The following is a 25764-nucleotide window of genomic DNA, read 5'->3' as shown; positions in this document are numbered from 1 at the left end:
TTTTCAAGAATAGTCATGTTACACACAAAAATTACAATAATTTTTACATCTCACTCACATAACATTTGAGAAAGTACAATCAACTAGATTCATCAAAGTACAAAAACACAAGAGAGGCTATGTGAAAATATTGGTTAATCATTTGATGCCGAAATACTTTTCCTTATGTGGGTAATTTGAACATTAACTGTTCTCATCATAAAGAACAAACAATACAAGTTACTATTGCTTATTTTGTGAAATGAAATTTAAAATAAAATAGCATCATTTACATATTTAAATATCTAATAATTAAATCATAAAATGAACACAATGCATTCCTTTTTAAAACAGAGAGGATCTTGATTCACAAATAGCATGTATGAGTCATGGCGGATAACAATTTGTGTTTACTTTTTCCTAGACAAAAAAGCACTGCATTAGTTATCACTTATATTCAACCACGTCTCTGATAAATTTGGAAGAACAAAACGCAATGTAAAAAGCTGTTTGAATAGTACATTGCAACTAACGTGTGAGCCCCACCAAGAACCGACCATAACACAAGAAAACAATATAAAACAGCCAGAAGTTCTGGAGCTTCTGTTCTATGATTGGAAAATTACTCATGCAGTTCCAAGTTCCAACAGCGAAAAGTTAATCAAGAGATTTTTCTCGAAAAGAAATAATTTGCAATTGGAACTTTAAAATTGATGTACTTTCATACTTCTTGTACGCCAATTGAGATGACGTCTCACGTGGAAAAAGTAACTTTTTTTTAATTATTTTTTGATAATGACTTTTATTTTAAATATTTTTTATTAGTATCGGTTAATGGTTAATGATTAACCATTTATTTTTAGAAACTATTTATAAGAATTTGCAAAAATTGTTAAAAAAATCAATTATTTTATTATTTTTTCATAAAATTTTTTCTTTAATATATGATTTTTTAATGTATACTCTAAGAGCAAATGTTTTGTTAGTAAAACTTTTTTTTTTTAAATATCACTGTATTGAGTTTCTTTATTCTAAGAAAACAGCTTCTAATTGGTTTGACTAATTGGAAATTTAAAAAAATGATTTAAAAATATATATTATATATAATGATAATGATAAAATATAATGGGATGTTAAAAGCTTCATGGCAGCAAGAGAGAGTCTAACTAAAAAAATCAGAAACTTTCATTTAAAACTATGACTTCTAATTGGTTTTAACTGATTTGCAATACAAATTAAATTAAATTAAGGACATATACATTATAATGATGATGCAGAAATTTTGTGAATTTTCAAAAAATTTCATCTCTATAGGAGAGTCATCCAAAAATACAAAAGACATTTGTATATATGTATTTAATAAATGTATAGTTAAAATAAAAGAAGAATAAAATGAAGGAAAATATTTGAAGTGAACTCCACTTGGCATTTTATTGTACTTGTATATATATTGATCATAGTGACTACATTTGCTTACCTATATATTGAATGACCAAATCTATATGCGCACACAAAGACATAACCTTTTTTTTTTTTATCATAAATTCATAATAGGCTGAATATGTTTTGTTATTTATACCATTTTCACGTAAATCCAACACTAATTAAATCATGTTCACATGAAGTTAATATTAAAATACTTTAAAAAATTGGGAAAATTTTACTATGAATTTTTATATTTTGATAAATATTAATTTATATTAAATCTTCAAAACAGCTTTCATTTTTAGTCCGCTGAATCAATCTTCAACAGCCCAACCGTCCAAGCAAAAAATTCCAAATAAAAAAACTCACATGGCACGCTATGAAGAAATCACCAGTGAATTTCATGATATTTTCATATTATATATACTTCAAATTTCTTAACAATGAAGGAAGAGATTGGTCTTCGGAGAGAGTTTTTTTTTTTTTTTTGTTTAATATAAGTTTCAAAACCCCATGCATATGGCTCAATTTCCCGTTAATTGTTAAAGGAATATATGACTCTGCCGTGCCAGATTTGTCATCATCAATCATTATCGAGAAGTCGTCATCATATATCGTCACCACTAATGATATCATATATGGTACTTGACATGCATACATGCATACAACTGTCTTCACATGTGCATACATTTGTTCTTGTTCTTCTATTTCTTTTTTGGTAAGAGAATAAGCACAGTTGGACTTGTAGAAATGTGCTTCCTGGTGTTGGCCCCATTTTGTGTACATGTGCTTTTGTCTAAAGAGGCATAAAAAATGTAGCATTTAGATGTGCCAAGAATTAATGCATGAAATCTTGGGTGTATATTGCATCATATATCGGTCGTAACAAATTCAAGTACATAATTAGTAACAAATATGCACCATAGACAAGCCAGAAAAAATTATCCACACACTACTCTTGTGTCAAAACTCAAAATCATTGCATATTATTACTACACGATTCAATTGGTAAAATTTTTTTATTGAATAAAAGACTTAGGACCTGTTTAGTACGTATATTTAAACAATAGTTTTTAATTTTTTAAAAATACATGTAGATGAAAAAGTGTGTAAAAATACGTATAATATTATTTAAAAATTGAAAACAAATATGTAAACACGTGTACCAAATGGGCCCTTAGAATTTATATCTTGCTTATACTAAAAATAAATTAATATTTTACTTTAATAAAAAAATAATAATTATTAGAGCCAACCTCATTGATTAGAATTCTTTCCTATCTAAAATAAAAATAAAAATAAATAGACCACATGGTTTGGACAGTTTTTACTTTTCACGTATATTCAAAACCGTGTAAAGGTTCTGTGAATAATTCATTGCAACTTAAATACGTGTAAGCATAGCAAACACCGCCCATAATACAAAAAGGCCATTAAAAAATACCTCCCTTCCCGCGGAAAAAAAGCAGCGGAATATTCCATTCTTAGAAGTTAGAAGAATTTGTGTCATACTGGATTTCTAGTTTTTACATGGAAAGCACAGAGAAAGTGGATTTCTAGTTTTTACATAGAATAGTTTTTACATAGAAAGCACAGAGAAAGTGGATTTCCCAGAGAAAGTGGATTATTATATATGATTTCCTTTTAACAAAACTGACTAAATATATTCCGTTTTAGTACAAGCTTCGAGAAGTAAGGTTCACGTACCGACGTACGTTTTGATTGTTAAGTATCTTTAGAAGATTCTGTTCTATTATTGGAAAATATGCATGCAATTACATCAGCAAGAAGCCTGAATTTTCTCAGAATAAAATGATTAGTGGTTGGAAATATCTATCTCCTTGGAGGAAAGTACAAAGAAAGTGTATTATAAATCACGGGTTCAGTTAATGCGTACTTTAAGAGCACACGTGAATAAATTTTATAAATCATTTCTTCTTCTTTTCAAAGATTTCTTATTTCCTTTTATGTCTATGTACACTGATCTCATAAGCGAGTAATTCTTAGGTACTCTCGGAATATTGAGAATTGTGCTTCATTCTCTTACATTCATGGTGAAATTTACTCATTAAATTCATGGTAAGGCCTACAATAAATATAAAAGAAGTGAGCATCATTTATTCATACTTCAAGAATACCTAATAATTTTTCATCATAAGCTGACTATAAATTGGACTATGTTCACTTATGGCATAGATTAGGTAACGTATGGGTCCCCAAATTTGAGAATGTACCATGAAGTTTCAACTCAATTGATTGGTACCAAAACAATAAACCTACATTTTTGTTGTTGTGTGTAGGGACGGACTGAGGTGGGCCCGGGCCCCACCTAGGCCCAAAATTTTTTTTTTTTTTAGTTATTATATATTTTAATTTTGTAATTAGGCTCCCTTCTAAAACCTTAGACCCTCATTCTCCCCAATCAGCCTAGTAAGCTTAACCCAATTAGCAGAAAAGTTTGTCATTGGATTTCCAAAGTGACCTTCCTAGTGGAGCACGAGGAGTCTCAATCAATTCTGATTTACCTTCCTTGTTTAAGTGACATACAAGAATGTGACCTTCAAGACAATCCCAAAATAGCTTGCTGTCGTATACAACCTTCGAACCCATCATGGTATGGTGGCATAATGGCGGAAGGCTCTCCTCAGATTCCTTCCACTCACCCGTTTTTGATGAAAAAACAGACAACATAGAACAAGAGTCAACGTCTTTCGGATTAAAAATACAAATTACCTTATATTGAAGATAACCAGAGTTGGTTGTGTCTGCAAGCAACCCATAGTAGACCAGGTTAGATCGTTTGACAGGATATGGAAGAGTGACATGTTCCATGGTCAAAGGATTACAAACGAACCATGTTTTGAACGATTTTATCCCAGTGTATGTGCAGCAAAGTAATAAACCATTGCAAGAATCAATAAGCTCAACCAAATCGTTGCTCTTGTTCCCCTTCTTTAAGAAATTGAAGAGAGAATCTGGAACACGATCAGCTTCAGATTTTATGGCAACAAAATCAGGGTCATGGATAACTTGACCATTAATGAACCGGCTCTCATTGTGCCGCCATACCCTTTGCGTTGAAAAACTCTGGCAGAAGAATCCTGTGAGATTCTCAGAAAGAGTTTTGCAATTACGGAAGTGTTTGGCTGCGAAGTCTGGCCTTCTTGTTAAATTATTGATGCCTTTTGAGACACTCTGATGTTGTATATGTCTTTGGGTGGCAAGCGCGAGACTACTTCCAATAAGATTTCCGCTGGGAATTTTGAGAAAGCATCGGTTTGTTCTTGGTTGGTGATTGAGTTTTCATTGTGTATAGTAAGACTTAAAGGTTGTTTTTCGTTTCTTACGGCTTTTTGTTTGCCCTTGCCCTTGCCCTTGCCCATGTTCTGATGAAGGAAAACGCATAGAGGGAAATATATATACACACACACACTTATGTTTTCTATAATAATAATAATAATAATTATTAAAGTAAATAAAAACACACACACACATTTATATATACAACACCAAATTTTAATTAAAACTACAAATTTGATTATTAAATAATTTGAAATAATAAGTGAGTTTCTTTAATTCTCCAACTTTGAGTAAGAGAGATTTTATTAGTGTAGTATGTCATATTTATTGGAACTTTGTAATAGAGTTTTATTTAGAACAAATTATCTTAATAGAGATTTTGTCTTAAAATAATTTTTTTAAAAGTAAAATTAAGGATGATTTCAAGTTGGTAACCAAGAAAATGGACAGGAAAACTACAATATAAAGCCTCATATCCTCTTTTCTATGTTTGGCAGCCAATAAAATCAATGGCGAAAGCCACAAATATTCACTATTTCGTGTTTGGTAAGCAAGAAAATCAAAAGAACAAACCACATAAATTAAGTAGGGATGAGAACAAGGCAGGGAAACCCCCTGTGGGGTAGGTTGGGAGCGAGCCTGTTCAGATGTATTTTTCCATCTTTAATAAGGTGATTTTGAAATTAATAAGATATGGACGATAGAAAATGCCATAACAAATTATAAAGCCTCATCACCTCCATTCCGTGTTTGGCAGTGCACAAATTGGTATATGGTAGCTAAGAAAATCAAAAGAAAACGCCATAGCTAATGCTAAGATGACAAAAACGTTGTTCATGATATCGTTGTTAAATGTTGTTTCCAGAGAATTCCAAAAGGCGCAGCACCTGTTGGCTTATCATAGGACTTACTTAGGAGGAAAGAACTTTTCAAGAGTATTCATCCAAACGAGGCAGTGGCATATCATATATTGAGTGCCTATTCAAGCTGCAATCTTAGCCCATATGGGTAACGAAAAGCTTCAAGTCTTTACCCTTTAGGATGTCACCCCTATGTCTCTTAGAGTGGAGATTATTGGAATTGAAATGTCTATTGTGATTCCAAGGAATACCTCCATTCCTAACACCAAGAACGGCCATTACACGACCAACTGTGACAACCAAACCACTATTTTATACTCAGGGATACAAGGGTGAGAGAACAAGAACTCAAGATAACAACTTGTTATGAGAATTTGAGCTTTTTGGCATTCCTAAAGCCCCAAGGGGTGTTGCTCAGATAGATGTCTGCTTTGATACTGAATCCAATGGTATTTTGAATGTTTCAGTTGAGATGGCCTCTGGTTTGAGAAGCAAGATCACTATCACCTGTGACAAGGCGAGGCTGTCCAATGAGGAGATTAAGAGGATGATCAAGGATGTAGAGAAATACAACTTTGAACATGATGAGAATAGGAAGAAGGTTGAGGCTAAGGAAGCTTTGCTAGTATGTATTATAGCACTTCGAGCACGTCAACGTCCTTCTTTTACTTTTTTGTAGTATAAATCCTACATATGAATCAACTTATCACTAAAAGGCTGGGAAACAAAAGAGATAAAGGGAAATGTCACAAAGTGGAAAACCTGCCCTCATATCTCTTGAAGCTTTGCCCATGTTGTAAATAACTAGTACTCATGTAAGTGGTAACTTGAAATACCTAACTTCTGCTAACAGGGTCAGTTCCAAAATGATAACAGGAATTAAGCAAGTATGTTTAATTACTTCCTTCAAAAAAATTAGTTTCCAGAACCAAAAATGCAAAAATAGCTCAAACGTTGGAAACTATGCAACACAGGCATATTTATTAAAGACATTAACGACCAAGAACTAAGTTCAAGTTGGATTTGGTACCATAACAGAAGTATAAAACAAAGCCTATACTTTGCAGACTGTGTGGTTCCTTAATGTATAATGCAACAAAGCCAGAAATAGCTTTTAAAGAATCCAACTTTGAAAACCACCTTGCCCACATTCAATTTTGAGCTATTAAAACATACTCTAGTCTAACATTCCCATATAAGTCTCTTTCTAAAAGAAAATTAAAGCTTTTAATAAAATATAACCGACAATAACCCCGTATTAGCAAAAAGTAAGAATTTTTCTCAATGCATTGGATTTAGTTCCAACGAATTGTCAGGTTCTTTCCATGATTGATTGGCTAAAGCTAAGCATTATGGAAAACTTGCTGTGGAAACCAAACTAAAAACCTACCTAACTTTCATTCAGTCATTTCCTCGAACATCTTAAGTGCATACTCAAACATATGGATAGAAATAACAAGCACGGCGAACATATATGTCTGTTTGGGATAAAAGTAAAACTAATCCTTATTAAACACAGTAGCAATTACAATGTTACAGTTCTGGGTATTAAAAAAAAGAAAATGATCGCAACAATTAGATGTAGCTGAAGAACACGCAAAAATTTTGAAACTTGGATATGGCTTCAAAGATAGGCCACATACATTGTCGTGTTGATCTATCTATCCAGAAACAAAAACCAGCTCCAAAATTATGGCTAAAAGACCAAATATCATTCTTTTTCAGATTGTTGTTTCGGCTTAGTCTCGTGAACACTCTCCACCGGAGGCAATGTCTACACACAATAGTAGTAGAAAAAGACATATCAAACAGGCCATGCAGTCATGGATAACAAGATAGGACCAGTGTTTCAAACATTTTATCAAACAGGTCATGGGCCTATAAAATATATGGTTATAACATACAGTCAATGTGCCAAAGATTGAAATGGTTATGAGAGAGAGAGGCTTACAAGATTAGGCTTATATATGTTGTGGACAACAGATGCGCCAGCGAGGAGCGAGACGACAACAACAATGCACGACCACGCCAGCGACGGAGTCCCCGTAGGTTGTCTTCCTCCCCCGAATTTCTGATTCATATTCAATGATTCGATCTCACGCCCTTTCTCTCTCTAGTGTCGCGGGAAATATGTGTTTTTTTATTTTATTTTTAAGGGCTTTCCTCCCAGAGTTATCACTTGCCGGTGAACTTATAAGCAAATCAATTATAAAGTCTGAATGGCCTAATTTGGGGGACCTCTTACGTTGAAGACTTGGCTCTTCTGTTTTTTAAGGAATTGGGCTTTGGTAGTTGGCTATTAATAGGCTTAATTGGATCTAATACTTACTTCAAACCAATATTTTCCCCCCTATTCGTTAAAGTCTTGTAGCTTTGGAAACCTCCATATTCAAATTTCCACTCCCCTACTTACTGAATTATAAAAAATAAAAATAAAAAATGAAGAATTTTTTTTTTCTGTAGATACCATAGACCGGCATTCACTTCATAGTAATTACAATTTATCATTAAATTAATTAGTTTTTAGTGTAGATAAAATTCAAACACTAATTGTATGTCTGGATTCAGAGTCCACGTTTTCCGTTTTGCACTCTTTTTTTTTTTTTTACCAATGCCTCTTGCACTGTTCATGAGACATGAACAGTGCATTAAGGCAAATATACAGTGTTTTAGCAGTGAACAGTAACCTAAAAATTATTATTTTTATTGTTTTCTGTTTTCAATTTTCAATTTTCAACAAAATAAGCGATATCTAAATATATCCTAAATCTCTTATTCGACGATAAAATATTTTTCTACTTAAAACCACCAATAGAAGAGAATTTAAGAGAGAGAGAAAAAAAAAAAAAAAAAGGATTTTCTCCTGTTAAGTATAGTAGAAGTTTAATAAATTTATACTTAAATTTACAATAATACTAGTAAGAAGAGTAAGAAAGAAAAGAAAATGAAAAAAAGAATATCAAGTGGACTCCACTTGGTGTTTCATTGCAATTGGATAGTATTGCGGTATTGATTGAATCTTCCAACAGCTAACTTGGCCCAAACGTACTTCCAACGGAACTACCTGCCTCACTATTGAACCATCGGGGTCACCGGCCCATCACGAAGAAATCACTAGTGAAGTTCGTGACATTTGCGTAGTATTATAATTCCAACTTGCTTGATCTATAAATATGTATCAAGTTTTGAGGCAGTCCTCTCATCAGGTCAGACAGACATGAAATTCACAGAGATAGAGCATTGGAGCCACCCACAACACACTCTGAAACTTGTGCCTGCCAAAGAACCTTACCGTTGCAATGGCTGCAAAGAAGTTGGATTTAGACCTTGTTACGAGTGCGAGTACAAAGAGTGCAACTTCCATCTTCATGAGGAGTGTGCAGTACTGCAGCCTGAATCGTCTGACTACCACCCATTTCTCAAAAACTGCGACTTCAAACTTGTTGAAAATGCACAAGGGGAGAGATACTGTGATGCTTGTGGGAAAGATGTGCTAGGGTTTGTTTACCAGTGTTCGCACACGAAAGCACATGACCTACACCCATGTTGTATGAAGCTTCAACATACCTTAAATGGTGGTGAGGTGAAGCTGTACCTCAAAGAAAAGCTCTCATCAAAATCAAAGTGCAGAAAATGTGGAAGAAAGGAAATACTTAAAGATTTCAAGGGCTGGTCTTATGAATCCAACTGTGGCCAGCATTGCTATCATGTTGCATGTGTGAAGGACTTAATTCTTGATAATTGGAAGAAGGATTATATTTATGGAAAAAATGATGTGGGTCAGACAAGTGACACGGCGTTGCAAATTATGGTTCCGAATAAGGAAGACGCAGTAGAACAAAGTGGAGGAATAAGCAAGAATGGAAGGTTAATATATATTGGAGGAAGGCTAAAATTGTTCTCAAGCTCATTATTTCAGCCATCTTTGGAGATCCAATGGGGATAATTGCTGCAATATATTTTGAATCGTTATTTCAAGTTGATTTTTCTTTTTTTTGATGAGACAAGTTGATTTATTTTGTGTGAAAGAGGATGAAAAGTTCATGTAACAAACCATATGTTCTTTGTACCAATGATGATTGGGAAGGTTTAAACATATTATATTATCGTAAACTTAATTACTTATAGTTTGGTTTTCTTCTACATCTTTGTCTCAAGAGGCATATATATAAATATATATCAGATTTGTAGACAGCATGTGAAAAATTGGAGGAAAAAAGAACTTTTTAAAGCATTTAGATAAGCTAAGCATGTATAAAAAAGTTATCAAGTAATGTAAGATTAAGGAAGAATTATATCAAGTGTACTCTGATCTTAACAATTTATAATATATTAACTATGCATCAAAAACTCTTCAACAATTTTTTTTTTTTTTTTTTTTTTTTTGAAAATGTAGATCAACAATTCCATAGTCAAAATTTTGTTTTCGAGAATAGACATGTTATACACAAAAAATGCTAAATTTTTCACTTCTCACTCTCATAACATTTGAGAAAGTACTCAACTAGATTCATCATAACACAAAAACACAAGAGTGGCTATGTGAAAAAATCGGTGAATCATTTGATGCCAAGATACTTTTCCTTTTAAGAGTGTACTCAATTATATATACGGGTATTTTGAACATTAACTTTCCTCATAATAGAGAACAAGCAACACTATGTTACTAGTATTTGGGCCATCTAAAATAAATTACTATTGTCTATTTTGTGAAATGAAAATTTAAATAGGATAGCGTCATTTACATATTTAAATCTTTAACAATTAAATCTTAGTCATAAAATGGAAATAATTAATTCCTTTTAATATAGAGAGGATCTTGATTCACAACTAACAAATGTATGAGTCATGCATGGTGGACAAACCCAAACAATTTCTGTCTACTTTTATAGACAAAAGCGTTGCATTAGTTATCACTTATATTCAATCGCGTCTCTGATAAATTTGGAACAACAAAACGCAATGTAAATGCTGCTTGAATAGTTCATTACAACTGACGTGTGACCCTACTAAGCAACAGTAACACAAGAAGACAATAAAAAACAACCAGAAGTTTTGGAGCTTCTGTTCTATGATTGGAAAGTTTCTCATGCACTTCCAAAGTTCCAACAACGAAAAGCTATTCAAGAGATTTTTCTTGGAAATAAATAATTTGCAATTGTAAACTTCAATATTAATGTACTTTCATACTTCTTGTACGCCAAAGGAAAAAATAAAAATAATAAAAATAAAAATTAAATGTTTATATTTTTTTTTTTATTTCTAGCCTCACTCTTCTAAAAACTTAGACCGCCTCCTTTTTAATTAGCCTAGCCCAACTAGCAACTAACCAACTCAAAAACTTAACAAAAACAAAATTTTAAAATAAAATATAAAAAATCCCTATCAACCCAATATTAGAACACTAGCATTAGGTGTTTTAAATACTAAATATTTAGTATTTAAAATACCAAATACCAAAAATACTACTGTACCATCTGTATGAGACATTTCAAATATTATATTAAAGTAGCAAAAATAAGTTTTGGTTTGTGAAAATAAATTAATTTTGCAACAGTTAATGCTCTTAAGAAATAATATTATTATTATTTTTTTTTTTTTTGTCTTCGTTACTAGATGATTGCATCTTAATGTATTAAAAAACAATAATTTTGTGTATTGATATTGGTTGATAGTTCGTTAGGACGTACTATATAAATACTTATTTAGATTTTTTTTTTTTTCTTTAGGCCCCCTAGCTAGCTTGAAATCCTAGGCTGCCCGTGTGTTAAAGGAATTAATATATGACTTTGCCGTGCCAATTGACCCATCATCATCAATAATTATCGTGAAGTCATCCTCATCGTCATCACTAATGATAATATATGCCCACTTCCCATTTGAATGAATCGTTAATAGTATCCAATTATTATTTATTAATCATGTAGTTCAAACCATATATAGTACTAGGCATGCATACATACAAACAACTGTCTTCATATGTGCATATACATTAATTTGTTCTTTTTTTTTTTCTTTTTTTTTTTTAATGAAATTTTTAACCTATGACGTCTGCTCCTGATGATAGCTCTTTATTATCAGGCCAAGACACCAATTAGTTTTTGGTGTAGGCAGGAATTGAACTCTAAATCTCTTATACAACCATAAGAGACTTTACCAATTTAGCTAACTAGAACTCACTACATTAATTTATTCTTGTCCTTCACTTCTTATTTTTCTTTTTTGGTCAGAGAATAAGCACAATTGGACCCATTTTGTGTACATGTGCTTATTGTAGTACCGCTTTGCCTAAAGAGGCATAAAATAGCATTTACATGTTTCAAGAATTAATGCATGAAATCTTGGGTGTGTACGGCATCAAAGGGAAATTATTGTGTACTCCCGGAGTACCATAAATGCGTACTTCCTCCTCTCATATAAATAGTGGATCACACTAATTAAATTCATGGTAAGACCTACCATTTATGTGAGATGGAGGAGTACGCATTTATGGTACCCCGGGAGTACCTAATAATTTTCCATCAAATATCATAAGAAATTCAAGTACATAATTATTAACAAATGTGCATCATAGACAAGCCAAACAAAATTGGCCTCTAGCCTTTTTGGGCAAAATAAGTAGTATTCTACCCCATTTTTCAAACTAATTAAGGAAATGCTCCTCTTTTGAAACTTGACTTACTCAAAATCGAGTAAAAAAAAAAATTCTAGAGTCCTATATTAACGTTTTTAAGGACCTATAGTGGCATTTTAAGGACCTATAGTGGCGTTTTGTAACTCGAGCTCAATGAAATCGAGTTATATGCAATCTTTTTACGTATAACTTGAGTTCATGAAGCTCAAGTTACAAAACGTCATTATAGGTCCTTAAAAACGTCACTATAGGTCCTTAAAAATATCACAATATGGCTTAACTCAATTTAGAGAAAATCGATTTTCAAAATATGGGCATTTTCTTAATTAGTTTGAAAAATGGGGCAAAATGTTACTTATTTTGCCCAAAAATGGCAAAGGCCAATTTTGTCCCCGACAACCCAGAAAAAAATTCTCCACACGCTACTCTTGTGTCGAAAGTCAAAAGCATTACATTTTATTACCACACGATTCCAGTTAATTTAACTAGTTAAAATTTTTAGAGATTTAGGGTTCATATCCTACTTACATAAAAAATTAATTAGTATTTTTATCTAATAAGAAAGAGTAATTATAAGAGTGGACCTTATTAATTAGAATTTTTTCCCGTCTGAAGTAAAAAAAATATAAATAAAAAAACCACACGGTTTGGTCAATTTTTACTTTTTACATATATTCAAAACCGTGTAAGGTTCTTTGAATGATTCATTACAACTTAATTACGTGTAAGCCTACCATGCACCGCCCACAGTACAAAAGACAATTAAAAAATGCCTCCCTTCCCACGGTAAAGGAACAACGGGATATTTCATTCTTAGAAGAACTCGTCTCATACTGGATTTCTAGTTTTTACATGGAAAGTACAGAGAGAGCATTATTACGATTTCCTTTTAACAAAGAGAGCCACAAACTTTTTTACAATTCAACCACAATTTTGCAATTTGACAACTTGTACTCACGCGCAAGAGTCAATGCACTTTTAAAAATTAATCTTGTGTAGTGTAGATAAATTGTAAGCACAAACCATATACACGGATTATGTTCGATTGAATCTCATTATTTTGATATAAGGTCTCTAATGTACAAGGTCCATCTATCCAAAAAAAATTTGGATGAACTCAATATAAAGATTATGTGTATGCTTTATATCGTTATTGGTATTTAGTCCAATGGTCCATCTATGATCTATGATCTATACTTAAAACTATTACGCAGCCGCGGCATTATACAAGTTTGTGCAAATATATGTCATTAACCAACCAAAATTCTCGACGCAAAAGCTAAATAGGTCATGCCGTTGTCGCGTTGGTAAAACCGTAAAAGCGTTCTTCATTTCACTGTAAGCTTGCATTGGTTAGGGTATAAATTATAAAATTATCTGGATAGATTGGCCAGACTCATTATAATAGTATAATAAAAACTATAAAATCAGTGTAAATGATAAAAGGATACTGATCACGTTATTGAATGAAAAATTATTAGGTCTATCAGGAGGATTGTTGATGTTGTCCTTCTAACTTCCAAATTAATAAAATGCTGTTATTTATGCAAATGCTTCATTATCTAGTAATTTTTATTTTTTATTCTTTGTGCTGATTAAGAAATTCACACATACATTTGCATAAATAGCATCATTCATTGGTTAGGGAGGACCACATTAACAATCCTCCCGGTGTAAATAATAATTTCTTCATATTCAACATGCAAGAAATTATTTCACACATTTAGTGTATTAATGAGCTTTAATTGGATTTAATAAAAAATGAAGATTTTTTTTTTCTTTTTATAAATATCATAGAATTTAAACTTATGGCACTCGCTCCTGATGATAGCTCTTTACATCAAACCAAGACATCAATCAGTTTTTGGTGTAGGCGGGGATTGAACTCTAGATCTCTTATACAACCATCAGAGACTTTACCTGTTGAGTTAACTGGAACCCACACGTGACATCATCTAGTAATTTTTATTTTTTACTATTTGTGCTAATTAGGAAACTCATACATACATTTGCATAAATAACATCATCTCATTGGTTAGGTAGGGCCACATCAACAATCCTCCCGGTGTAAATAATAATTTCTCCATGTTCAACATGCAAGAAATTATTTCGCACATTTAGTGTCTTAATGGGCTTTAATTGGATTTAATAAAAAAAAAATGAAGATTTTTTTTCTTTTTATAAATATCATAGAATTTAAACATATGGTGTCCGCTCTTAATGATAGCTCTTTACATCAAACCAAGACATCAATCAGTTTTTTGTATAGGCAGGGATTGAATCCTAGATCTCTTATACAACCATCAGAGACTTTACTAGTTGAACTAATTAGAATGACATCATCTAGTCATTTTTATTTTTTATTATTTGTGCTAATTGGGAAACTCACACATACATTTGCATAAATAGCATCATCTCATTGGTTAAGTAGGGCCACATCAGCAATTCTCTCGGTATAAATAATAATTTCTCCATGTTCAACATGCAAGAAATTATTTCACACATTTAGTGTATTAATGGGCTTTAATTGGATTTAATGCTTACTTCGAAACAAGTTTTTTTTTTTTTTCAAGAGTTTTATACCTCAACTACTTGATACTTTTCACATCCAATGTTTAAATCTTTGTTAAACCAACTATTAAATTATAATAAAAAAAATGAAGATTTTTTTTTTCTTTTTATAAATATCATAGAATTTTAATATATGTCATTCATTTCATGGTAACTACTTTTTATCAAAATATCAATTAATTTTTTGTGTAAACAGGATTTGAATTTTAAATATCCTATTTAACAATAAAAAATTTTAACAATTGAATTAACTGAACTCTACCTATAAAAAATTTAAAAGAACAAAAAAAGATTTTCTTAATTAATAGTAAAAGTTTAATAAATTTTTACTTAAAATTAAAAATAATGATAATAAGAAAGAAAAGAAAGTGTATCAAGTGGACTCCACTTGGTGTTTCATTGCAGTTGGGTATTGGTTGAATCTTCTAATCCGTTTGGATACTGCTTATTGCTGAAAACTGAAAACTGAAAATTGAAAATATCATAGCAAAATAACTTTTAAATATGTAAATAGTACTGTGAGATCTATTTTTAAAGAAAAATTTAGTAAAATAATTATTTGCGGGTCCTGTAAACAATACATAAAACCCACTAAAAAACGCACAACATAAATGCAGACACGTTTGTATCCAAACGGTCACTTCATCAGCTAACTAACTTGGCGCAAACGTCGAACCGAAGAACGTTCTAATTAACATGCCACGCGCTATTGAACTATCGGAGTCACCGGCCCATGCATTTTCGAGGAAATTTCTAGTGAAGTTCCTGACATTTGCATAGTGTTACCATTACAACTTTCTTCATCTATAAATACGTCTCAAGTTTTGAGGCAGTCTCATCAGATCAGACACAGTCATACAGACATGAAATTCACAGAGATAAAGCATCCTAGCCACCCACAACACACTTTGACACTTGTGGCTGCCCAAGAACCTTACAGTTGCGATGGATGCAAGCAAATAGGGTTCAGACAAGGGGAAAGATCGTGTTACGAGTGCAAGCAGTGCAACTTCCATCTTCACGAGGAGTGTGCAATGCCTGAATCCTCTGCCTTCCACCCATTTTTCGAAACTTGCGAGTTCAAATTCATTGAAAATGTACAAGGGGAGAGGCGCTGTGATGCTTGTGGGAAAGATGTGCTAGGGTTTGTGTACCAATGTTGTTCACACACGGACGCACATGACCTACACCCATGTTGTATGAAACTTGAACCTACCTTAAATGGAGATGGGGTGAAGCTGAAGCTTAGAGAAAAGGTCTCATCAAGATTGAAGTGCCTTAAATGTAAAAGCAAGAAAGTAGCTAATAATTTAGAGGGCTGGTCTTATGAATCCAACTGTGGCCAGTATTGCTATCATGTGGCATGTGTGAAGGACTTAATTCTTGATAATTGGAAGAAGGGTCAGACAAGTGACACGGGGTTGCAAATTATGGTTCCAAATATGAAAGACGCAGTAGAACAAAGTGGACGAAGCAAGAATGGAAAGAAGGTTAATAAATATTTGACGAAGGCTATACTTGTTCTCAGGCTCATTATTTCAGCCATCTTTGGAGATCCAGTTGGGATTGCTGCAGTATGTTTTGAACAGTTATTTTCAAGTTGATTTTTTCTTCTTTTCCTTTTTTTTCCCCCCCGATTAGACTAGTTGATTTATTTTGTGTAAATAAAGTAGATTAAAAGCCCATGTATAATTTGATAACAAATTATTTTGTGTGAATAAAGAACGTCCTTTGTACCACTGATTGGGAAGGTTTAAACATATTTTATTATCGTATATATGCTTAATTACTTATGGTTGTTCTTCGTTTCTACATCTTTGTCTCAAGAGGCATAATATATGTAGCACCTTTGTAGACAACATGTGAATATTTGGAGGAAAAAATGAACTTTTAGAAGCTTTTTTTTTTTTTTTTAGCACCTTTGTAGACAACATGTGAATATTTGGAGGAAAAAATGAACTTTTAGAAGCTTTTTTTTTTTTTTTTGAGAAGTTTTTTTTTTCTTTGAAGCATTAGATGAACTAAGAATGTATAAAAAAAAAGTTATCAAGTAATGTAACATTAAAGAAGAATTATATTTCTTAACTTTTCTCAAAAAAAAAAAAGAATTATATTAAGTGTAATTTGTTTTTAACAATTTAACAATGCATCAAAGACTATTCAACATCTTTTTTCTTTTTTCTTTTTTCTTTTTGGGAAAATGTAGTTAACAATTCCATAGTCAAAATTTAGTTTTCAAGAATAGTCATGTTACACACAAAAATTACTATAATTTTCATATCTCACTCACATAACAGTTGAGAAAGTATAATCAACTAGATTCATCAAAGTACAAAAACACAAGAGAGGCTATGTGCAAAAATCGGTGAATCATTTGATGCCGAAATACTTTTCCTTGTGTGGGTAATTTGAACATTAACTCTTCTCATGATAAAGAACAAGCAACACAAGTTACTATTGCTTATTTTGTGAAATGAAATTTAAAATAATATAGCATCATTTACATATTTAAATATCTAATAATTAAATCTTAATCATAAAATGAACATAATACTTTACTTTTTAAAATAGAGAGGATCTTGATTCACAAATAGCTAGCATGTATGATCATGGTGGATAACAATTTCTGTTTACTTTTTCCTAGACAAAAGCGACGGGGAATGGGCAGACTAATAGTGTATTGGGCAAGTATGTAATAAGTTAGACAACGGTTCAAAGTTTTAAGAAAAATAGCATCTCAAGTTTTAGAAACTCGAGATCCATATTAAAACTCGAGTCTCAAAGACTCGCTTTGCGAGTGTTTTAGGACTGAAAATGCCACAAAGATCTCATGTTTTAGAAAATCGAGTTTCTATAGTGGCGTTTTTAAGTCCTATAGTAACGTTTTAAAGCCCTATAGCGGCCTTTTTTTGCAAATTTTTTTTTAATAAGTCCATTCAAGGAGCCTTATAGCAGCGTTTTTAAGCCTTATAGTAACGTTTTAAAACCCTATAGCAGCGTTTTCCTGCAATTTATGGAACTCGAGTATTTAAAACTCGATTTTTACGTTGATTTTTTCCCACATTACACCAATTCATTTACAAATCGAGACTTTAAAACTCGAGTTTTATATTAGAACTCGAGTTTTAAATACTCGAGATACTATTTTTCAACATTCTTTTGCGCCGTGACAACTAACTAAATTGTTTAATATTTATTATTATTTAGAAAAAAAATTTCCAAAAGCACTGTATTAGTCATCACTAATATTCAATCACGTCTCTGATAAATTTGGAAGAACAAAACACAATGTAAAAAGCTGTTTGAATAGTACATCGCAACTAACGTGTGAGCCCTACCAAGAACTGACGGTAACACAAGAAGACAATAAAAAAACAACCAAAAGTTCTGGAGCTTTACTCATGCAGTTCCAAGTTCCAACAGCAAAAAGCTAATCAAGAGATTTTTCTCGGAAAGAAATAATTTGCAATTGGAACTTTAATATTGACGTACTTTCATACTACTTGTACGCCTATTGAAGTGACCTCTCATGTGGAAAAAGTGACTTTTTTTAATTATTTTTTGATAATGACCTTTATTTTAAGTTTTCTTTTTTTGGATCCGGTTGATGATTAATCATTTATTTTTGAAAATTATTTATGAGAATTTTAAAAAGTTATCAAAAAATTCAATTATTTTTGTTATTTTTTTATAAAAGGGTTTCCTTACAAAAATAGTTTTTTAATATATGTTCTAAAAGCATATGTTGTACGTTAGTAAAACCTTTTTTTTTTTTTAGTATCACTATGTCAGGTTTCTTTATTCTAAGTGTAAGGTTAAAATTTATCAACCATCTTGTCGGCTTTATTCTGTGCTAATTTGCTTGTAATTTAGCATTTAGTAATCCTGCATTTATGTGGGATTATTGTAAGGGTAGTGTATGAGAAAATGTGAAGAAAAGTTTAAATATGTGCAAAGAAGCAGAGCTTCGCGACTAGGACTCACGGGTGGCTCGCGACTACAAGTCGCCAAATGCAGGTACGTGAGATGCACACAGGAAAGCTGAAGGGTCGCGCCAACTGTCGCACTACAGGACAAAAGTCCCAGGCTGGCCAGACCGTTACGTCACGACTTGGACAAACCGCAAGACTAAGTCGCCAATTTACCCTGTTTGGCAAAAACTGTCTTTTTGTATTCCTTTCTCACCTACTATATATAGACCATTATACCCACAATTTTAAGAGAGCTTCCAGAGAGAAAAATTGAGAGAGAAACCCTAGAAAAAAATAAGATTGTCTCATCCCCAATCTTCACTAAGAGACTCCTCAAATTCATCTACTCTCTTCCTCTCCATTGATACATTCTTGAGAGGTTATTGACCAAATCCTTTTCTCACCATACCCACATCTGTGAGAAGTCTTTTGGTGCTAAGGAAAACAGTTTGGAAGGGACCAATGGTTATTGGTTGATGCTATGGGCTATAGCGGAATCCGGAAAGTTAGAAAAGAAAAAGGTTCGGCGTAACCTCATTGGTGCAAGAAACTTGGAGAGCTTAGGTACCTAGGTAGATTAGGCTTGGAGGATCTATTGCTGTTCGTATATTCCAACTACATTTTCTAGTGGATTATTGATCGCTTGGAGGGTGGCAGAGAGGTTTTATGCCGAAGGTTTCGGTTTCCTTTTCGATAACACATCGCATGTTGTCATTGTGTTTGCATCTCTCTTCCTTTATCTTTGCCTTTTATTTTCTGCTGTGAATGTGATTATAATTGATTTAGATTGTTTATCAATTATGTGTTTAGCTTATGTTCATATTCCGCACATTAATTGTTTGATAATAAACTTGAATTGATTTTTTGTATTTTGGGGTATAAATATTCAAAGGTGCTTTACATGCGTTTTTGAACTTTCAATTGGTATCAGAGCGGGTACACTTGTTGTGGTTTAAATACCTAAGTGTGATCCTTGACCCCTTATGTTTATTTGCCATGGATTATGCTTTATATGCCTCTTTATATGATTTGGTTGATGATAAATATAACATGCCACGTGTTTGTAAAAATGCTTTTATGAGTGATAATCCTCATGATTGTGATCCTATGTTACATGAATTTTTGGATATTGTTGATATTCCTAACATCAAACTTTTGAAGAAAATTGCTAAGAAATTTCAAAAAAATTTGAGCAAGTTATTTTGTGAAAATGACGATTTGATTGCTAAGTTCAATGAAGCAAACAAATTGATTGAAAAATATAAGAAACTTGCTGAAAATTCTCTTGAAAAGCTGAAAAAGTTTGAATGTTTGAATATAAACTTAGATGCTAAACTTGTTTTGTCTAACAAACTTGTTGATGAGCTAAAATGTGAAAATGAATCTCTTAAGATGCATGCAAAGTGTTTGATTGCTGAACCATTGTTAAAATGAATGAAATTATTTGTCGCAATCATGTTGTGATACCTGATTTTGCGCCTATTGTGTGTTCTACCCCAAAGGACAAATCGGTGTATATTCCTCCACATAAAAGGAATCAAAAGGTGGAGAGAAAGGCTGTTAAGTTAAAACCTCTGTTTAGGTCTCAACCTAAGACTTTGGATAGATCTAAATTTGTTCCAACTTGCCACCATTGTAGTGTGATTGGTCATATAAGACCTCAATGTTATAAATTGAAGAGAGAACAAAACCATGTTGCTAGATCCCTTTCCAAAAATTCTAGTGGACCTAAACACATTATTTATCATCATTGTGGTGCCTTTAGTCATCTAAGACCTCAATGCTCTAAGTTTCATGCTTTTAAAAAAATCAAAAGAAAAGAGAAACTTGAGCTTCTTGGAAGTTGTGCTAAAAAGAGTAAACCGGATTTGAGTGAAAATAGTCTGTTGTTAAAGAAAGTGTTTATTGCTCTTAACTTCTTGACTATGTACATCTCCGGTTCTCATTCTTCCAACCCTCGTCTCACTTCTCATGAGACACTCATTCCAAACAATCGTTCCAGTTGGATGAGGAAAGGTTCCTATGATTGAGCCTTTGCTCTTTTGGTCCTTGATCTAATTCTTTCGATCTTTGTAGGACCCTTCATGCATTAGATGTCATATCTTCATGCATTTGTGTATCTTGCATTTATTTGTATGCATTGTTTTTGTTTTGATCTTACCTTTTTGTTTTAGTTTTATGTGAATAAAAATCCAAAACCACATAAAAAATGAAAAATTCAAAAAGTTTGATCGTATTTATTTGAGCACATATCACATGTGATTTTTGCCTTGTACATTCGTACAAATGACTTTATGCATTTATGAGTTTAGCTTGTTCTTTATGCACTTATATCTTTGTGGGAAAAATCTTGACATCTTTGTGTGATTGTTGTAAATCGATCTTCAAGCTTGTCATGAATGATTAGTCAATAGTCATGTTTGTTTTAATACATGCATAGACTTGTGCCTATATATCTTCCCACTCTTTTATTATTATTATTATTATTTTTTTTTGCTTAAATAGTTCAACAAATGTAAATATCAAAATGAAAAGAGATAATGAGTTACAAAAGCCGTCTCATATACTAGTATTTGACTAGGAAAAAGGAAAAACGACTTTTATGAAATTGTATATGATGCCCAAAAAGCCAAAGGCTTATTCATCAAATTGAAATATCAAAAATTTTAGGCATTGATCTCAAAATAAGATGTATTGATTCAAAATGATCAAATGTTATGATTTGTAAAGAAGCCAAATGAAAAACTTCAAAGATATGTAATCAATTTCTAGTGGGAGGTCATATATGTTCATTTCTATAATTGAGATAGACCACTTGTCTTAATACTAGTTGGGTATGACTTGATTGAATTGATCATTGAAACTTCACTCTAGACTAAGGACTATTCCACACTTGATACACACACACAACACACATGCCTAATGTTCAATGAATGTCTTATTCATTTGTTCGATTGTACTTGTTTAAATGTGATGTGTGTGAGCTCAACTTATATGGATCAATCCAAAAAAAAATTTAATCATTTTATATGTTTTTGGAAGTGATTTTTATTACTATTTGTATTCTTGTTTAGTGCTTACATTGTTTTTCAGTGTTTAAACATGTTTTGTGTTGAAAAACAAGTATCAGAATTTTTGGCGACTCGTTTTGGCGACTTGACCAGTCACGAGTTACAGTCGCGAGTTTTGGCGACTCGTTTTGGCGACTTGCCTAGTCGCGAGTTCATCCAGAAGTTTTGGCGACTCACTCGCGACTCGCCCAGTCGCGAAATGCCCAAAAACAGCTTTTTAAAGGGCTTTTCGTCCGAAACTTGTTTTTAACCTCTCCCATCCTCTTTTAAACCCCTCTTTCAATATTTTTACATCAAAACCCAACCAATTTGAATGGTTTTTCTTTCCTTTAACATCTCTAAGGTAATTTTAAACTTTTTTCATTGATTTGGATCCTTGGATTATGTTTTAGTGAGTTTTGTACTCTTGGTTGGGATATTCATCATAGGGGTTGGGAAAACTTAATTTTTGTCAAATTTTTTTGCATGGGATTGATTTCCTTTGTTGATTTGCTTTGGATGTTGGCATTTTGTGGCAAAAACAGCATGTATTTAGGGTGAATTTCATGATGTTCATGCATTGTTTTACATTGTTCTTCATAGTATGCATACTAGGTGTTTAATAAAATGCCTCTTAGGCATTTTCTCACTTGTTTGGACTTCGATGAGCATCAAACCTTGGGGTTTCTCATGTTTCCTCATTAGGAACACATTTGGTTCATTAGTTGTGTATTTAACACACCTTGCCCCACATGTACATTTTTCATGCATTGGTCATGCATTGCACATAGCCACCTCTCGCACACACCTTTGCTACCTTTGTCATGCATTGGTTCATACATTGTTTCTTCATCCTAGCATGTCATGTCTTAGGATTGAACTTCATTTTCTCATTCACCTCGCACTCCTCATGCATAATTATCATTTTTCATACCTTCATCTCTTGTCCTCTTTTCTCCTTGACCCCTTTGTCTATTCATGTCAAAAAGGGGGAGAGTATACTCTAGAGTAGTATACCGGAAAGTTTTGTCATTTCTATATGACTCTTGTGCACATTATTATGGGGAGAAATTCCATTTCTCATGCACATTCGTAGGGGGAGAGATATTCCATAGGGGAAATGCATATACCAAGAGGGAGTAGACATTGTTTGGTCAAGTTGCTCACATATTTTACATCTTGTTTACTTGATCGCATTTTACTTGTTACATTATACTTGTTCGTTTATTACTTGCTTTACCTTGAGGGGCTAATGTGTTTTGTGCAAGTGTTTCAGGTTACAGGTGTATATGTTCTAAATTCATCACAGCTCCTATGATTCATGATAGGGGGAGTGATATGATAAGAGAAGTACTTTATAATTTGTACCTGGTACCTTTGTAGGTTTTTAAGGTTTAAGTTTATGGTTTGTACCTATGTTGCTTATGGAAGCTTTAAGGGTTTGTTTATGCACTCTTGTAGGCCTTTGTAGTTTGTGCCATGCTTTGTTAAATCAGTACTTCTAACCTAATTGATATGCATTCTTTGTGAAGTACTATCACTCTTGTTCCCGTGTAGGACTTTTCCTAGATGCACATACCTCTTGTATTGTGCATTAGTTGAGTGTTGGTCATTCAAGTGAGTTACCTTGTGTTTGTCAACTTGAATGTCCGGATGTTCATTCCAAGTGTGAATGAGCATTGTGATCACTTGGTTACAGTGATTGCATGTTTTGATCTTGCCATGGTTTATTGCTTTATTCCATTGTGCATGATCGCATTGTGCTTGCTCCATATGCATTACAAGTTTCCATATACAATAAACTTATTGTGTTGTTGTGTTTCAGGAGATACTTGTTCTTATGGTTCAAAAACTTCACAAATTCAAAAGTTAGGTATGAGTGAGTTTTCCAACTGTTTCCAACTCACGCATTAAGTCTAAAGTTTGTTTTAGGGTTTTGTCACGAAATAACCAAAGGGGGAGATTGTAAGGTTGAAATTTATCAACCATCTTGTTGGTTTTATTCTGTACCAATTTGCTTGTAATTTAGCACTTAGTAACCCTATATTTAGGTGGGATTATTGTAAGGGTAGTGTGTGAGAAGATGTGAAGAAAAATTCAAGTATGTGCAAAGAAGCAGAGTTTTGCGGATAGGACTTGCGGATGGCTCGCGGCTACAAGTCGCCAAATGCAGGCACGTGAGATGCACACAGGGAAGCTGAAGGGTCGCACCAGCTGTTGCACTACAAGACAAAAGTCCCAAGCTGGCCAGGCCGTTACGTCGCAACTTAAACTCGCGACTTGGACAAGCCGCCAATTAACCCTGTTTGGCAAAAACTGTCTCTTCGTATTCCTTTCTCACCCTACTATATATAGACCCTTATACCCATGATTTTAAGAGAGCTTCCAGAGAGAAAAATTAAGAGAGAAACCCTAGAGAAAAACAAGATTGCCTCATCCCCAATCTTCACTAAGAGACTCCTCAAATTCCTCTACTCTCTTCCTCTCCATTGATACATCCTTGAGAGGTTATTGATCAAATCCTTTTCTCACCACACCCACGTCTATAAGAAGGTCTTTTGGTGCTAAGGGAAGCAGTTTGGAAGGGACCAATGGTTATTGGTTGATGTTATGGGCTATAGCAGAATCCGGAAAGTTAAAAAAGAAAAAAGTTCGGCGTAACCTCATTGGAGCAAGAAGTTTGGAGGGCTTAGGTATCTGGGTAGATTAGGCTTGGATGGTCTATTACTGTTCATGTATCCCAACTACATTTTCTAGTGAATTATTGACCGCTTGGAGGGCGGCGGAGAGGTTTTACGCCGAGGGCTTCGGTTTCCTCTTCGATAACACATCACGTGTTGTCCTTTATCTTTGCCTTTTATTTTCTGCTGTGGATATGATTATAAATGGCTTAGATTGTTTATCAATTCTATGTTTAGCTTATGTTCATGTTCCACACATTAATTGTTTGATAATAAGCTTGAATTGATTTTTTATATTTTGTGGTCTAAACGTTCAAAGATGCTTTACACGCATTTTTTAACTTTCACTAAGGAAACAGCTTCTAATTGGTTTGACTAATTGGAAATTAAAAAGATTGAATTAAAAATATATATTATATATAATGATAATGAGAAAATATAATGGGATTTTAAAAGCTTCATGGCAGCGTTAAAGAAAGCCTAACTAAAAAAAATCAGAAACTTAATTTCATTTAAAACTATGACTTCTAATTGGTTTTAACTGATTTGCAATACAGATTAAAATAAATTAAAGATATATACATTATAATGATGATGCAGAAATTTCGTGGATTTTCAAAAGTTTTTATCTCTATAGGAGAGTCATCCAAAAATACAAAAGACATTTGTATATATGTATTTAATAAATGTATAGTTCAAATAAAAGAAAAATAAAATGAAGAAAATTATTTGAAGTGGACTCCACTTGGCATTTTATTGTACTTGTATATATATTGATTATAGTGACTACATTTGCTTACCTCTATATTGAATGATCAAATCTATCTAGCTCACAAAGACAACCTTTTTTTTTATCATAAATTCATAATAGGCTGAAATATGTTTTTGTTATTTATACTATTTTCACTTAAATCCACCACTAAATCACCTTCACATGAAGTTTGTAAGGTTGAATTTTATCAACCATTTTGTTGGCTTTATTCCGTGTCAATTTGCGTATAATTTAGCACTTAGAAACCCTATATTTAAGTGGGAATCATGCAAGGATAGTGTGTGAAAGAGTGTGAAGAAATGCTTAAAATTATGCAGTGAAGCAGGGACTTGCGGCTGGATCTTGCGGGTAGCTCACGGCTTGCAAGCCACCAGAAGATACTCATGTGCCAAGCATGCAAAGAAGCTGAAGCGTCATACCAGCTGTTACACTACTAGACAAAAAGTCCATTCTGGCCATTCAGTTAGCTCGCGACTTAAACTCGCAACTCAATCAAATCACGAGGCCAAGTTGCAAGCCAG

At 32.9% G+C, this 25764-nt stretch overlaps 1 protein-coding gene, 1 long non-coding RNA gene and 1 pseudogene across 2 annotated transcripts; 2 read left to right on the top strand and 1 right to left on the bottom strand.

The window, feature by feature from the left end:
- The first annotated feature begins 5213 nt into the window (after positions 1 to 5213).
- On the top strand, positions 5214 to 6447 carry LOC136062347 (heat shock cognate 70 kDa protein 2-like; annotated as a pseudogene).
- Positions 6448 to 7039: 592 nt separating this feature from the next.
- LOC112038368 (uncharacterized) lies at positions 7040 to 8013 on the bottom strand. The gene is made up of 2 exons (XR_002885830.2): positions 7516 to 8013; positions 7040 to 7338 (listed from the first exon to the last, which is right to left on the bottom strand). It is a non-coding gene; the product is annotated as an uncharacterized LOC112038368 (long non-coding RNA).
- Positions 8014 to 8781: 768 nt separating this feature from the next.
- On the top strand, positions 8782 to 9510 carry LOC112038373 (uncharacterized). Its single transcript, XM_024071185.1, has one exon. It carries the CDS (start codon positions 8782 to 8784, stop codon positions 9508 to 9510), a length of 729 nt encoding a protein of 242 aa, XP_023926953.1.
- Positions 9511 to 25764: the final 16254 nt, after the last annotated feature.

The sequence above is a fragment of the Quercus suber genome, unplaced genomic scaffold, assembly GCF_002906115.3.
Source record: "Quercus suber isolate HL8 unplaced genomic scaffold, Cork oak 2.0 scaffold_405, whole genome shotgun sequence".
In the NCBI taxonomy this organism is placed as follows: domain Eukaryota; kingdom Viridiplantae; phylum Streptophyta; class Magnoliopsida; order Fagales; family Fagaceae; genus Quercus; species Quercus suber.
This window is presented reverse-complemented; position numbering and strand designations above follow the sequence as displayed.

Bases quoted from the DNA above. Each gene is read 5' to 3' on its own strand.
- LOC112038373 (XM_024071185.1), top strand. From the start codon at position 8,782: ATGAAATTCACAGAGATAGAGCATTGGAGCCACCCACAACACACTCTG.